The sequence below is a fragment of the Anolis sagrei genome, chromosome 7 (genome assembly GCF_037176765.1).
Source record: "Anolis sagrei isolate rAnoSag1 chromosome 7, rAnoSag1.mat, whole genome shotgun sequence".
NCBI lineage: Eukaryota > Metazoa > Chordata > Lepidosauria > Squamata > Dactyloidae > Anolis > Anolis sagrei.
In genome coordinates this window covers 939,347-956,293 of record NC_090027.1, presented here as the reverse complement: position 1 = coordinate 956,293, position 16,947 = coordinate 939,347, and the positions used below count along the sequence as shown (strand labels likewise).

The following is a 16,947-nucleotide window of genomic DNA, read 5'->3' as shown; positions in this document are numbered from 1 at the left end:
AAATTTGGCACAAATACCTGATACGCCCAAATTTGAATACTGGTGGGGTTGGGAAGGGGATTGATTTTGTCATTTGGGAGTTGTAGTTGCTGGGATTTATAGTTCACCTTCAATTAAAGAGCATTCTGAACCCCACCAATGATGGAATTGAATCAAACTTGGCACACAGAACTCCCAGGACCAATAGAAAATACTGGAAGTGTTTGGTGGGCATTGAACTTGTTTTTGGAAGTTGTAGTTCACTTACGTCCAGAGAGCATTGTGGACTCAAACAATGATAAATCTGGACCAAACTTGGCACAGATCTTCAATATGCCCAAATGTGAACACTGGTGAAGTTTGGGGAAAATAGACCTTGACATTTGGGAGTTGTGGTTGCTGGGATTTATAGTTCCCCTACAATCAAAGAGCATTCTGAACCCCACCAATGATGGAATTGAATCAAACTTGGCACAAAGAAATCCCATGACCAACAGAAAGTGCTGGAAGGGTGTTGTGGGCATTGACCTTGAGTTTTGGAGTTGTAGTTCACCTACATTCAGAGACCACTGTGGACTCAAACAATGATGGATTTGGACCAAACTTAGCATGAATACTCAATATGCCCAAATGTAAACACTGGTGGAGTTGGGAGAAAATAGACCTTGACATTTAGGAGTCGTAGTTACTGGGATTTATAGTTCCCCTACAATCAAAGAGCACTCTGCATCCAGCCCGCAATGGATCTGCACTAAACTTGGCACACTACCTACAGGGACAACATTGAATACTGGTGAGGTTGTGGGGGCTGTTTTAGAATTCTGGAAGTTGTAGTTCACCGACACCAAAGTGGAAGAGAAGGACGGGCAGAGAGATCTTCATCCTTCTCTGCCAAAGGGGTTCCTAAGGCCATCAGAAATGTGTGTTTCCCGATAGTCTTTGCAACTCCTATCGCCACCCCCTGAAGTCTCCCAATCCCCAGGTTGAGAAACACCGATATATAATGTCTTGTCGAAGGCTTTCATGGCTGGAATCACTAGGTTCTTGTGGGTTTTTTCGGGCTATAGGGCCATGTTCTAGAGGCATTTCTCCTGATATATAATGTTTTCCGAACCGCTTTCGGAGTCCCATGTATGTATGATTATTTCTTTCCGGAAGTGAGGCTCAGTGGAAGAGAATTCCAGATGATTCTCCTCGGAATGTGTTCAGCGCCAGTCTCCCGTTACTGGGAATGTATATTCATGCAGAACTGGCGCATGAACGGTTACTGGGAATGTATATTCATGCAGAACTGGCGCATGAACGGTTACTGGGAATGTATATTCATGCAGAACTGGCGCATGAACGGTTACTGGGAATGTATATTCATGCAGAACTGGCGCATGAACGGTTACTGGGAATGTATATTCATGCAGAACTGGCGCGTGAACGGTTACTGGGAATGTATATTCATGCAGAACTGGCGCATGAACGGTGCCAAAGGTAAAGGGGCGAATTAGCCGCAAGAAATGCCTCGAGGTCTTTGTTCTCGTTGATCCGAATCCCGCTTCCTTTCTGAGGCCGGCGGATCTTGTTCCTTCGAGGCGTCCCGAGATCCGAGCGAAGGCTTTTCAGTCTTCTGTTGTTCTTTGTTGAGTGCCTTGTTTTGTCCCTGGGCCTGTTCTGGCCGCTTGCCCGGGTCTCCCTCTAAAAGGTTTGCAATTCAATATCGTAATGGCACGTCCCGTTTTTTAACCCCGTTTTCTCCTCTTTTTCCCAGATGAAAGCAGCTCGGCTCAGATTCGATTTCCAGGCGGAGTCGCCAAAGTAAGGAACGTTCGCTGTCCTTCTTTTTACTCAACGCTTTGGGAATGTGTCCGCAGGAGGGCGACTCAAAGGATAATAATAATAATAATAATAGAATCATAGAATCAAAGAGTTGGAAGAGACCTCATGGGCCATCCAGTCCAACCCCATTCTGCCAAGAAGCAGAAATAATACATTCAAATCACCCCTGACAGATGGCCATTATTTATTTAATCTATCTATCTATCTATCTATCTATCTATCTATCTATCTATCTATCTATATAAATGTTCTGTGCATAATGAGTACCTTAAAAACAAAAGGACCAATGAACGAAATCACATCTAATTTGGCAACAAAATGTCTCACAATATAAGGAATGACCATCACTCAAAAATTATGATTTTGTCATTTGGGAGTTGGAGTTGCTGGGATTTATAGTTCACCTACGTCTATTTTCCCATAACTCCACCAGTGTTAACGTTTGGGCATATAGAGTACTCATGCCAAGTTTGGTCCAAATCCTTCATTGTTTGAGTCCACAGTGCTCTCTGGATGCAGGTGAACTACAACTCCCAAACTCAAGGTCAATTTCCACCAAACCCTTCCAGTATTTTCTGTTGGACTTGGGAGTTTGGTGTGCCAATATTGGTTCAAGTCCATCATTGGTGGGGTTCAGAATGCTCTGTGATTGTAGGTGAACTATAAATCCCAGCAACTACAACTCCCAAATGTCAACATCTATTTTCCCATAACTCCACCAGTTTTAACGTTTGGGCATATAGAGTACTCATGCCAAGTTTGGTCCAAATCCTTCATTGTTTGAGTCCACAGTGCTCTCTGGATGCAGGTGAACTACAACTCCCAAACTCAAGGTCAATGCCCACCAAACCCTTCCAGTATTTTCTGTTGGACTTGGGAGTTTGGTGTGCCAATATTGGTTCAAGTCCATCATTGGTGGGGTTCAGAATGCTCTGTGATTGTAGGTCAGTGGTTCTCCACCTTCCTAATGCTGCGACCCCTTAATACAGTTCCTCATGTTGTGGTGACCCCCAACCATAACCCTAACATTATGAATCGCCATGTAAATAATGATCTGCAGGATGTACTTTCATTCACTGGAGCAAATCTGGCACTAATATCCAGTATGTCCAAATTTGAATACTGGTGGGGTTGGCGGGGGGATTGATTTTGTCATTTGGGAGTTGTAGTTGCTGGGATTTACAGATAACCTGCAAACAAAGAGCATTCTGAACTCCACCAACAATGGAATTGAACCAAAGTTGGCACACAGAACTCCCATGACAAACAGAAAATACTGGAAGGATTTGGTGGCCATTGACCTTGTGTTTGGGAGTTGTAGTTCGCCTACATGCAGAGAGCACTGTGGGCTCAAACAATGATTGATCTGGACCAAACTTGGCACGGATACTCAATATGACCATTGTGAAAACTGATGGGGTTTGGGGAAAATAGACTTTGGCATTTGGGAGTTGTACTTGCTGGGATTTATAGTTCACCTACAATCAAAGAGTGTTCTAAACTCTGTCGACAATGGAATTGAACCAAACTTGGCACACAGAACTCCCAATGACCAACAGAAAATACTGGAAGGGTTTGGTGAGCATTGACCTTGAGTTTGGGAGTTGTAGTTCACCTACATCCAGAGAGCACTGTGGACTCAAACAATGATGGATCTGGACCAAACTTGGCACATGCACTCAATATGCTCAAATATGAACAAAGATGGAGTTTGGGGGAAATAGACCTTGACATTTGGGAGTTGTAGTCACTGGGATTCACAGTTCACCTACAATCAAAGAGCATTCTGAACCCCACCAATGACAGAATCAGGGCAAACTTCCCACACAGAACCCCCATGACCAACAGAAAATATTTAAGGCCATCCAATCCAGCTCACTTCACCAGGGCAAGAAAACGTAATCAAAGCCCTTCTGACAAAGAGCCATCCAGCCATAGAGATAGATAGATAGATAGATAGATATGATACACACAGAGAGAGATATAGTATCATAGACTTGAAAGGGACCCCTAAATAAAGACAATGATATGTTGCAAACAGTGTTCTGAACCCCACCAATGATAGAATTGGGCCAGAGTTCTCACACAGAACCCAAATGATCAACATAAAAAACTGTGTTTTCTGATGGGCTTTGGTGACCCCTCTGAAAACCCCTTGCGAGCACCCCAGGGGTCCCGACCCCCAGGTTGAGAAACACTGTTGTAGGTGAACTATAAATCCCAGCAACTACCACTCCCAAATGTCGTGTATTTTCCGCAAACTCCACCAGTGTTCACGTTTGGGCATATTGAGTCTTCGTGCCAATGACATTCCGTCCTTTGACTTTTCAGGGAGCTGACCTTGCAGAAAGGGGACATTGTCTACATCCACAAGGAAGTGGACAAGAACTGGCTGGAAGGAGAGCACCACGGCCGGGTGGGCATTTTCCCGGCCAACTACATTGAGGTGAGCATGCTTGGCTTCCTGCTTGGAGCTTGCAAGGCTGAAGATAGGGCAGCCCAAAAGCCTTCATTCCTAGCCGTGGCTCCCAACCAATGGTTCGCAAAAACTCAAATATGGTTTGTGAAACATGTGAAATTGTAAAATATGTTAATTAATGTGTTGCTGTGCGGACGTTGCTAGCAAGTAGGATGTTGGGCGAGCGCAGAGGGCAGCGATTGACATCACGTGTCATGTACCCATGCCACCCAGTGTCAGCTAGTCACACGCATTCTTTTGTTTTGCTCAGCTGTGTCAGTGATTCTGTTTTGTTGTTTAGTGATGGGGTGACACTCCCCCTGAAGACACAGGTGCGCAGCTTGGGTGTGATCCTGGACTCATCGCTGAGCCTGGGATCTCAGGTTTCGTCGTTGACCAGGGGAGCATTTGCACAGTTAAAACTTGTCCACCAACTGTGCCCATAAGTTGGGAAGTCTGACTTGGCCACGGTAGTCCATGTTCTGGTTACATTCCGTATAGACTACTGCAATGCGCTCTACATGGGGCTGCCCTTGAAGACTGCTCGGAAGCTTCAAATAGTCCAACGAGAGGCAGCCAGATTAATAACTGGGGCGGCATACAGGGAGCATACAACTCCCATGTTACGCCAGCTCCACTGGCTGCCAGTTGGCTACCGGACACAATTCAAAGTGCTGGCTTATTCCGTATAGACTACTGCAATGCGCTCTACATGGGGCTGCCCTTGAAGACTGCTCGGAAGCTTCAAATAGTCCAACAAGAGGCAGCCAGGTTAATAACTGGGGCGGCATACAGGGAGCACACAACTCCCATGTTACGCCGGCTCCACTGGCTGCCAGTTGGCTACCGGACACAATTCAAAGTGCTGGCTTATTCCGTATAGACTACTGCAATGCGCTCTACATGGGGCTGCCCTTGAAGACTGCTCGGAAGCTTCAAATAGTCCAACGAGAGGCAGCCAGATTAATAACTGGGGCGGCATACAGGGAGCATACAACTCCCATGTTACGCCAGCTCCACTGGCTGCCAGTTGGCTACCGGACACAATTCAAAGTGCTGGCTTATTCCGTATAGACTACTGCAATGCGCTCTACATGGGGCTGCCCTTGAAGACTGCTCGGAAGCTTCAAATAGTCCAACAAGAGGCAGCCAGGTTAATAACTGGGGCGGCATACAGGGAGCACACAACTCCCATGTTACGCCGGCTCCACTGGCTGCCAGTTGGCTACCGGACACAATTCAAAGTGCTGGCTTATTCCGTATAGACTACTGCAATGCGCTCTACATGGGGCTGCCCTTGAAGACTGCTCGGAAGCTTCAAATAGTCCAACGAGAGGCAGCCAGATTAATAACTGGGGCGGCATACAGGGAGCATACAACTCCCATGTTACGCCAGCTCCACTGGCTGCCAGTTGGCTACCGGACACAATTCAAAGTGCTGGCTTATTCCGTATAGACTACTGCAATGCGCTCTACATGGGGCTGCCCTTGAAGACTGCTCGGAAGCTTCAAATAGTCCAACAAGAGGCAGCCAGGTTAATAACTGGGGCGGCATACAGGGAGCACACAACTCCCATGTTACGCCGGCTCCACTGGCTGCCAGTTGGCTACCGGACACAATTCAAAGTGCTGGCTTATTCCGTATAGACTACTGCAATGCGCTCTACATGGGGCTGCCCTTGAAGACTGCTCGGAAGCTTCAAATAGTCCAACGAGAGGCAGCCAGATTAATAACTGGGGCGGCATACAGGGAGCATACAACTCCCATGTTACGCCAGCTCCACTGGCTGCCAGTTGGCTACCGGACACAATTCAAAGTGCTGGCTTATTCCGTATAGACTACTGCAATGCGCTCTACATGGGGCTGCCCTTGAAGACTGCTCGGAAGCTTCAAATAGTCCAACAAGAGGCAGCCAGGTTAATAACTGGGGCGGCATACAGGGAGCACACAACTCCCATGTTACGCCGGCTCCACTGGCTGCCAGTTGGCTACCGGACACAATTCAAAGTGCTGGCTTATTCCGTATAGACTACTGCAATGCGCTCTACATGGGGCTGCCCTTGAAGACTGCTCGGAAGCTTCAAATAGTCCAACGAGAGGCAGCCAGGTTAATAACTGGGGCGGCATACAGGGAGCACACAACTCCCATGTTACGCCGGCTCCACTGGCTGCCAGTTGGCTACCGGACACAATTCAAAGTGCTGGCTTATTCCGTATAGACTACTGCAATGCGCTCTACATGGGGCTGCCCTTGAAGACTGCTCGGAAGCTTCAAATAGTCCAACGAGAGGCAGCCAGGTTAATAACTGGGGTGGCATACAGGGAGCATACAACTCCCATGTTACGCCAGCTCCACTGGCTGCCAGTTGGCTACCGGGCACAATTCAACATATATATAGACCCACACAGAGGCAATTTAACATTCCAGCTTTTTCTGGCTTCATGAGGCAATGCTCAATTCCGGCCACAGGAGGAAGTTGTCGCTTCACCGTCCACTTGTGACACCGAGTCATTTGATGGAGTACTTCCCCATTCTTACGCACGCTGCTGAAAGGTTTTATGTTGTCGTAAATTAGTTAAATTAGCCTCCCCACATAACTGAATTAAGACTGCAAATTACGAAACACAACGAGACTGAAACTATTAAAAGGGTCGGCAGTTCAAATCCAGGGAGTAGTGTGAGCTCCTGCTGTCAGCCCCAGCTTCTGCCAACCTAGCAGTTTGAAAACATGCAAATGTGAGTAGATCAATAGGTACCACCCCGACAGGAAGATAACGGCATTCCATGCAGTCGAATCTGGGGAGTGGGGTGAGCTCCTGCTGACAGCCCCAGCTTCTGCCAACCTAGCAGTTCGAAAACTTGCAAATGTGAGTACATCAATAGGTATCGCTCTGACAGGAAGATAACGGCACTCCATGCAGTCAAATCTGGGGAGCAGGGTGAGCTCCCAGAGTCAGCCCAGCTTCTGTCAGCCTAGCAGTTCTATTGTGAGTAGATCAATAGGTACTGCTCCAACAGGAAGATAATGGCATTCCATGCAGTCGAATCTGGGGAGCGGGATGAGGTCCCGCTGTCAGCCCCAGCTTCTGTCAACCTAGCAGTTCGAAAACATGCATATATGAGTATATCAGTAGGTACAACTCCGACAGGAAGATAATGGTACTCCATGCAGTCAAATCCGGGGAGCAGGGTGAGCTCCCAGTGTCAGCCCCAGCTTCTCTCAACCTAGCAGTTCGAAAACATGCAAATGTGAGTAGGTCAATAGGTACCAATCTGGATGGAAGGTAAGGGTGCTCCATGCAGTCATGCCGGCCACATGACCTCGGAGGTGACTACGCCGGCTCTTTAGCTTAGCAATAGAGATGAGCACCAGAGTCGGACACAACCGGACTTAATGTCAGGGGGAAACTCCAATACATGCTTCTGTTTCTTTCTTGTTTTTGCAACAGGTCCTGTCTCCGAATGAAATCCCCAAGCCTATCAAGTCGCCCACCATCCAGGTCCTGGAGTACGGAGAGGCCGTGGCACAGTACAACTTCAAAGGGGGGCTGCCTGTGGAGCTGGCATTTCGGAAGGTACCCAAAATAAGTGGAAAGCCAAGAGCCGGGGAGGCCAGGCATTTGGTTCCAGTTCAGGAAGGGATTCTGGCTCAGCCGCTGGGGGAGATCATCCGGAGTTTTGGAGTCTGATGGCATCTGTACGCAGATGACATCCAACTCCATCACTCCTTTCCACCAGATGCTAAGGAGGCTGTCCAAATCCTGGCCACTGTGACGGTCTGGATGAGGGCGAGAGAATTGGAGTTGAATCCAGACAAGACAGAGGTCCTCCTGGTCAGTCACAAGGCCGAACAGGTTATAGGGTTGCAACCTGTGCAGGATGGGGTTACGCTTCCCTTGAAGGCACAGGTTCGCAGCTTGGGAGTTCTCCTGGACCTGGACTCATCCCTGAGCCTGGAATCCCAGGTTGCAGCGGTGGCCAGGGGAGCGTTCGCACAGTAAAAACTTGTGCGCCAGCTGCGCCCATACCTTGGGAAGTCAGACTTGGCCATGGAGGTCCATGCTCTCATTACATCTAGGATAGACTACTGCAATGCACTCTATGTGGAGTTGTCTTTGGGACCTGCCTACCTGCGTAACCGCATCTCCGTTTATGAACCCACGCGCTCCCTTCGTTCAACCGGAGAGGCCCTGCTCGCGATCCCACCTGCGTCACAGGCTCGTTTGGTGGGGACAAGGGACAGGGCCTTTTCTGTGGTTGCCCCCCGACTCTAGAACACCCTCCCCAAAGACATTAGACTAGCAGCCACGTTAGCAGTCTTTAGGAAGAACTTGAAAACTTGGTTATTCCGATGTGCCTTCCCAAAATAGGATAACCCCCAGCACTGTGTCCCAGAAGCACTTTATTAGAGTTAAAACTCTCTGCACTCTGCACTGTTTTTGTCATTGCTTATGTTTTAATTTTTGCTTTGTATTGTATTGTTATTGTTTGCTGTTGTTGTGTTGAGGCCTTGGCCTCTGTAAGCCGCATCGAGTCCTTCAGGAGATGCTAGCGAGGTACAAATAAAGTTATAATAATAATAATAATAATAATAATAATAATAATAATACTCGTAAGCTTCAGATAGTCCAATGAGAGGCAGCCAGGTTAATAACTGGGACGGCATATCGGGAGCATACAACTCCCATGTTACGCTAGCTCCACTGGCTGCCAGTTGGCTACCGGGCATCATTCAAAGTGCTGGCTTATTCCGTATAGACTACTGCAATGGGCTCTACGTGGGGCTGCCTTTGAAGACTGCTCGGAAGCTTCAAATAGTCCAACGAGAGGCAGCCAGGTTAATAACTGGGGCAGCATACAGGGAGCATACAACTCCCATGTTACGCCAGCTCCACTGGCTGCCAGTTTGCTACCGGGCACCATTCAAAGTGTTGGCTTTGGCCTAGAAAGCCCTAAACGGCCCCGGTCCAAATTACCTCTCCGAACGCATGTCTCCCTATGAACCATCACGGAGATTAAGATCCTCCGGGGAGGCCCCGCTTTCCGTCCCACCATTGTCACAGGCGCGTTTGGTGGGGACGAGAGACAGGGCCTTCTCGGTGATGGCTCCCCGGCTATGGAACTCCCTTCCTGGTCAGATCAGGTCGGCCCCCTCCCTCCTCTCCTTTAGAAGGAGGGTCCAAACTTGGCTGTGGGACCAAGCTTTCGGAGCAGAAGATCTTGGTGTCCTCATGGACAACAAGTTAAACATGAGGCAACAATGTGATGCGGCAGCTTAACAAGCCAATGAGATTTTGGGCAGCATCAGTAGGAGCCTAGTGACCAGATCCAGGGAAGTCATGCTCCCCATGCTCCATTCTGCCTTGCTCAGACCACGTTACTTGGAACCACACTGTGTCCCTTTTTGGGCACCACAATTGAAGGACATCATATCTAAATCTAAGCTTTTTCAAATATATCATAACCAGAGGCCAAGTATACACATTCCAAAATAATATGTTGTCGAAGGCTTTCATGGCCGGAATCACCGAGTTGCTGAGAGTTTGTCTGGTCTGTCTGGCCATGTTCCAGAAGCATTCTCTCCTAACATTTTGCCCACATCTATGGCAGGCATCCTCAGAGGTTGTGAGGTATATTGGAAACCAAGCAAGGGAGGTTTATAGATCTCCAGGGTGAGAAAAAGAACTCTTGTCTGTTGGAGGCAGGTGTAAATGTTGCAGTTGGCCAGCTTGATGAACATTACAAAGCCTTGCGTCTTCAATGCCTGGCTGATTCCTGCCTGGAGGAGTCCTTTGTTGGGAAGAGTTAGCTGGCCCTGATTGCTTCCTGTCTGGAATTCCCCTGTTTTCAGAATGTTTTTCTTTATTTACTGTCCTGATTTTAGAGTTTTTTTAAAAATACTGGTAGCCAGATCTTGTTCATTTTCATGTTTTCTTTCTTTCTGTTGAAATTGTCCATGTTTTTGTATTTCAATGGCTTCTCTCCCTTGCTTAGTTTCCAATATACCTCACAAACTCTGAGGATGCCAGCCATAAATGTGGGCGAAACGTCAGGAGGGAATGCTTCTGGAACATAGCTGTACAGCCCAGAAAACTCACAGCCATCAATAATAATAATAATAATAATAATAATAATAATAATCTATATAAATAAAAATGTAATGTTTGTTTGTGGGATTAACAGAACTCAAAAACCACTGGACAAATCGACACCAAATTTGGACACAAGACACCTAACAACCCAATATATGTCCTTCACTCAAAAAATTTGATTTTGTCAGTTGGGAGTTGTAGTTGCTGGGATTTATAGTTCACCTACAATCAAAGAGCATTCTGAACTCCACCAATGATGGAATTGGACCAATCTTGGGACACAGAACCCAAATGACCAACAGAAAATACTGGAAGGTTTTGGTGGGCAGTGTCCTTTGGTTTTGGAGTTGTAGTTCACCTACACCCAGAGAGAAGTGGACTCAAACAATGATGGATCTGGACCAAACTCTACACGAATACTAAATATGCCCAAATGTGGACACTGGTGGAGTTTGGGGAAAATAGAATCTTGACATTTGGGAGTTGTAATTGCTGGGATTTGTAGTTCACCTACAATCACACAGCATTCTGAACCCCACCAACGATAGAATTGGACCAAACCTCCCACACAGAACCCCCATGACCACCAGAGAGAGCCACAGCATTGCGTGGCAGGGGACAGCTAATAATAATAATAATAATAATAATAATAATAATAATAATAATAATATTTGTGGGATCTGCATGCATTGTTCGCTGATACATCACACAGTCCTAGACACTTGGGAAGGGTACGACGTGTGATCCAATTCAACAGCCAGCAGAGTGTTTGCTGTGGACTCATCTTGTTGTGTTTCTAATAATGATACTAATAATAATCTTTATTTATACCCCGCCACCATCTCCCCAAAGGGTTTGGTGGGCAGTGTCTTTTGTTTTTGGAGTTGTAGTTCACCTACATCCAGAGAGCACTGTGGACTCAATGATGGATCTGGACCAAACTCTACACGAATACTAAATATGCCCAAATGTGGACACTTGCGACATTTGGGGGAAATAGAATCTTGACATTTGGGAGTTGTAATTGCTGGGATTTGTAGTTCACCCACAAGCCCGAAACATACACAACAGCAAAATAAAATACAAAACAAGAGAAAAGTTACATCACAACAAAATACACAAAGTAATAAAATAAACAGTGCAAAATGACATCACCAGACAGATAAATTATTCAATCCATTGAAAACACATCCCATGCATTTTACCCTGAGTTTAATCCTACCCTGGAATACCAAAGCTTAGTAAATGGATTAAAAATTAAAAAGTAACTTTCCAGCTCCAAATCTGTTAGGAGAGAGAAGTATGTTTTCTGCACAGTATGAACTCCAGATGTGCCTTTCTGACTCCCAGCAGACGTCCTTGCGCCTCCTCCTTGGACTCTGCAGCCTCCCAGCAATGCTATCTCAGCAGTTTTTGCCCGTGTGAAGGAGTGCATCCCCAATACATACAGTCACACATGGTTCTGTTTTCCAGGGAAAGGAGAGTTCCTTCGGGATTTGGAATTACATGAATCACTTTGAACTGTTTCACGTGTTACAGAATTCCCGTGAAGAAGGCGCTCCGACATAGTTCACCGGGTTCTTAGCCTCCTAAAATCAAGTCAGAGTGCAATGCTCAAACCACGGCACCATGCTGGATCTCCCCTGGAATCTATATCAATAAAAATGTAATGTTCATTTGTGGGGTTAACATAACTCAAAAACCACTGGGGGAATTGCTGCCACATTTGGACACAAGACACCTAACAGTCCAATGTATGTCCTCCACTCAAAAATTGATTTTGTCATTTGGGAATTGTTGTTGCTGGGATTTATAGTTCACATACAATCAAAGAGCATTCTGAACTCCACCAATGATGGAATTGAACCAAACGTGGCACACAGGACTTCCATGACCAAGACAAAATACTAGAAGGGTTTGGTGGGCATTGACCTTGAGTTCTGGAGTTCTAGTTCACCTCCATCCAGAGAGCATTGTGGACTCAAAACACTGATGGATCTGGATCAAACTTGGCACAAATATTCCATATGCCCAAATATAAACACAGATGAAGTTTGTGGGAAATAGACCTTGGCATTTGGGATTTGTAGTTAATGGGATTTATAGTTCACATACAATCCAAGAGCATTCTGAACTCCACCAACGAGGGAATTGAACCAAACATGGCGCACAGGACTCCCATGACCAAGAGAAAATACTAGAAGGGTTTGGTGGGCATGGACGTTGAGTTTGGGAGTTGTAGTTCACCTACATCCAGAGAGCACTGTGGACTCAAACAATAATGGACCTGGACCAAACTTGGCATGATTAATCCGTATGCCCAACTAGGAATACAGATGGAGCTTGGGGGAAATAGACCTTGCCATTTGGGAGTTGTAGTTACTGGGATTTATAGTTCACCTACAGTTATTTTCCAGATCACCAGACTGGGCCACAGCAACGTGTGGCAGGGGACAGGTAGTTTAATTTTAAAATGGCCCAGTCGTGAGTTGTTGAGGGCATTACAGGTCGTAATAACTGTGCCTGGAAAAAGACTGGCGCTCAGTGAAACTATTGCAAAAGGGAAGTTTTGTGGTTTTTGTCACTGGCCTGGTTGCGTCATTCTGGACCAGCCGAACTGGCCACTTCTCCGAAGCAAGAGAGAGAAAGGAAGACGTCAACTCTTTTGTATTGATCACGGAAAGGATTAGCTTGGGGTGTGGTTGTTAAACTTGGCAAAGGGGTGGAACGAGACAAACAAGCGAGGCAGGACAAAGTTGGCTGGGAGGAAAACCTTGGCAGGTGCATCCAGGTGGCACAATTGTGCCTCGAGTGAAGGGGGGGATTGGTGGAAATGGAGGATTCGTGCCAAGTTTGGCCCAGATGCATCACTGTTTGAATCCACAGTGCTCCCTGGAGGGAGGTGAGCTATATTTATGGTGGAATCTCCCTCCCTTGGGGGGATTGCACCATAAAAATAGCATAGTACCAGAAGTAAACTTTATAACAATCAGAAACTTACTAGTAGTGAGTGAGTTGGGGTAAGCTTCTCTTCCTTAGGATGTCACAGGATTGCAGGCTCGGAACTTTAGGTGCAAGAGTATTTATTGAAGTTAAAGAAATACATTCTTGACAGAAAAGGCCCTGGAGCTCACGAGCTTACTAAATCCCGTCTTCTAAAGAAGTGAAAGGACAAAAAGTCACACAAATCCATGCAGCTACATTTTGCCTAGAGCAAAATGTAGCTGCATTTTGCATTTCGCCTGCATCTATGGCAAGCATCCTCAGAAATAGTGAGAAACTATTGTGTTTTCTGATGATCTTTGGCAGCCCCTCTGACAACCCTGTGTGACCCCCATAGATGCAGGCGAAACGTCAGGAGAAAATGCCTCTAGAACATGGCCATATAGCCCGGAAAAACCTACAACAACACAGTAGTTTCTGTTGGTCATGGGGGTTCTGCATGGGAAGTCTGGCCCAATTATATCTTTTGTGGGGTTCAGAATGCTCTTTCATTGGAGGTGAACTATAAATCCCAGCAACTACAACTCCCAAATGTCAAGGTCTCTTTTCCCCCAGACTCCATCAATGTTTACATTTGGGCATATTCATGCCAAGTTTGGCCCAGATCCATCATTGTTTGAGTCCACAGTGCTCTCTGGATGTAGGTGAACTACAGCTCTAAAACTCAAGGTCAATGCCCACCAAACCCTTCTAGTATTTTCTGTTGCTCATGGGAGTTCTGTGTGCCAAATTTGGTTCAATTCCATCGTTGGTGGAGTTCATAATGGTCTTTGATTGTAGGTGAACTATAAATCCCAGCAACTACAACTCCCAAATGTCAAGGTCTATTTTTCCCAAACTCCATCAGTGTCCACATTTGGGCACATTGAGGATTTGTGGTCGAGATGCATGATTGTTTGAGTCCACAGTGCTGTCTGGATGTAGGTGAACTACAACTCCAAAACTCAAGGTCAATGCCCATCAAACCCTTCCAGTATTTTCTGTGGTCATGGGAGTTCTGTGTGCCAAGTTTGGTTCAATTCCATTGTTGGTGGAGTTCAGAATGCTCTTTGATTGTAGGTGAACTATAAATCTCAGCAACTACAACTCCCAAGTGACAAAACCAATACCCCCCCCCCCAGCTCCAACCTCAAAAAAGTACTGTAAATGAAATTTAAGAAGCTTGAACCTGTTTCATATCTAAAAACACAACAAAAGATCTTAAATATTTATTTTTAATTTGGGTGTATTGGCTATTTGGACCCAGTGTGATTCCAGGTGTGGTATGACCAAGGCAGAATAGATTCCTATTGATGCTGCCCAACGTCCCATTTGGATGGCCATCTGTCAGAGGTGCTTTGAATGCAATATTCCTGCTTCTTGGCAGAATGGGGTTGGACTGGATGGCCCAGGAGGTCTCTTCCAACTCTAGGATTCTATTTGAGAGCTGTTCAGCAGTGGAACTCTCTGCCCTGGAGTGTGGTAGAGGCTCCTTCTTTGGAGGCTTTTAAGCAGAGGCTGGATGGCCATCTGTCAGGGGTGCTTTGAATGCAATATTCCTGCTTCTTGGCAGAATGGGGTTGGACTGGATGATGGCCCAGGAGGTCTCTTCCAACTCTTGGATTCTATGAGGCTGGGTGGCCATCTGTCAGGGGTGATTTGAATGCAATATTCCTGCTTCTTGGCAGAATGGGGTTGGACTGGATGGTGGCCCAGGAGGTCTCTTCCAACTCTTGGATTCTATGAGGCTGGGTGGCCATCTGTCAGGGGTGATTTGAATGCAATATTCCTGCTTCTTGGCAGAATGGGATTGGACTGGATGATGGCCCAGGAGGTCTCTTCCAACTCTTGGATTCTATGAGGCTGGATGGCCATCTGTCAGGTGTGCTTTGAATGCAATATTCCTGCTTCTTGGCAGAATGGGGTTGGGCTGGATGATGGCCCAGGAGGTCTCTTCCAACTCTTCTAGGATTCTATGAGGCAGGGAATGGCTCACCAGACCTGTATCCAAGGATGTTGTGTCCATGGGATCTCCTCACCTTTCCTTCTCTCTTTGGCCTCCAGGGAGAACACATCTGCCTTATCCGCAGAGTGGATGGAAACTGGTATGAAGGGCGCATCTCGGGCACTAGCCGCCAGGGCATTTTCCCCGCCAACTACGTTCAGGTGTTGAAGGAGCCGAGAGTCAAGAACTCGGAGTCCGACTTCCCTTCTCCAAGCCTCCGGGCACGTTCAACCTCGCCGTCCCAGCTGCATTCAGCCAATGCCGGCAGCAGGTGGCAGTCGGACGCCTCGCCTTTGGGCTCTTCGGCCGCAGACGTCTCCTCATCCGGTCACTTGGGCTTCACTTTCTCCATGTCCCCCAAGTTACAGCATGCCGAGGCCGTGCCCCACAGACCCCAGAGCTCCCCGAGAGCCGCTTCCGGCAGTCTCCTGAACCAAAGCGCTTCCAGCATCCACTCTTCCGTCCCGACGCAAGACCCCCCACGGGCCGCTTTCCCTCTTTCGACTCCCCAGTCCCGACCTGCCTTCCCACAGCAGGTGAGTTCCTCCCCACTCTCTTTCCTTCAGGCTCATCTTCACTCCCTTTTCCCAGCTTACCTCTCCACCAATGTCTCCCAGGTGGAGCTTGGCAGGGAGTGTGGAGAAGACCCAAGGCCAATTCCTTCATCAACAGAACCAGGGCATAATGTACCTATGACGCCAAGATATGCACCCAAGCCATAGGGTTCTGCTGTGGGACTGGGCGCCCAAGAGCGCAGGGGATGGGTGCAAGACCTCCCGTGAAGCGGCAGATGAGGACATGAAGTCCTTCTTGAAAGACACATCTGCTCTTGGAAACTCCCGAGGGGCAAAAAAGATTCCATTTCTGCATTCAAATGAACGATGCCAACTGGGCAGATAAGCATAATTTGCATTTATTCAATGTGCCTTGCTTCATGCTCTTCAACATCTCTATTAATGACTCAGATGAAGGGCGAGAAGGCAGGATCATCCAGTTTGCAGATGGGACCAAATGGGGAGGGAGAGACAAGACTCCAGAGGACAGGAGCAGAATGCAAAACCGTCTTCACAGAGGAGAGAGATTTATTTATTTGTCGTGTCAGGGCAACCAGTCAATCGTATTACATTTCTAACAGAACAAAACAAACAAACAAACAAACAGACAAAACACAAAATTTGCAAGCTTGGTAGTTGATTAAATGTCCTTTGCCCAGTCTCTGGCCCCTTGGAGTGCCTCTGGTGTTGCCACAAGGAGGTCCTCCCTTGTGCATCATGTGGCAGGGCTCAGGGTGCATTGCAGCAGGTGGTCAGTGGTTTGCTCTTCTCCGCACTCGCATGTCGTGGATTCCACTTTGTGGCCCCATTTCTCAAGGTTGGGTCTGCATCTTGTGGTGCCAGAGCGCAGTCTGTTCAGCGCCTTCTGTGTGCCCAGGGGGGAGTCTCTCATCTGGTATCACCCATGGATTGAGGTGCTGGGTTTGAGCCTGCCACTTTTGGACTCTCGCTTGCTGAGGTGTTCCAGCGAGTGTCTCTGTAGATCTTAGAAAACTATTTCTTGATTTAAGTTGTTGACATGCTGGCTGAGACCCAAACAACGGATGAG

The 16,947-nt window shown here is 47.2% G+C and overlaps 1 protein-coding gene across 1 annotated transcript in view; it reads left to right on the top strand.

Moving 5' to 3' along the window:
• The window catches only part of SORBS3 (sorbin and SH3 domain containing 3), a 93,010-nt gene that overhangs the window by 63,363 nt on the left and 12,700 nt on the right, over nt 1–16,947 (top strand). The window contains exons 13-16 of the mRNA XM_067470618.1: nt 1,739–1,785; nt 4,138–4,252; nt 7,716–7,841; nt 15,405–15,881. Of these exons, the coding sequence (XP_067326719.1) occupies nt 1,739–1,785; nt 4,138–4,252; nt 7,716–7,841; nt 15,405–15,881 (765 nt within the window). The remainder of the gene's footprint in view (nt 1–1,738; nt 1,786–4,137; nt 4,253–7,715; nt 7,842–15,404; nt 15,882–16,947) is intronic.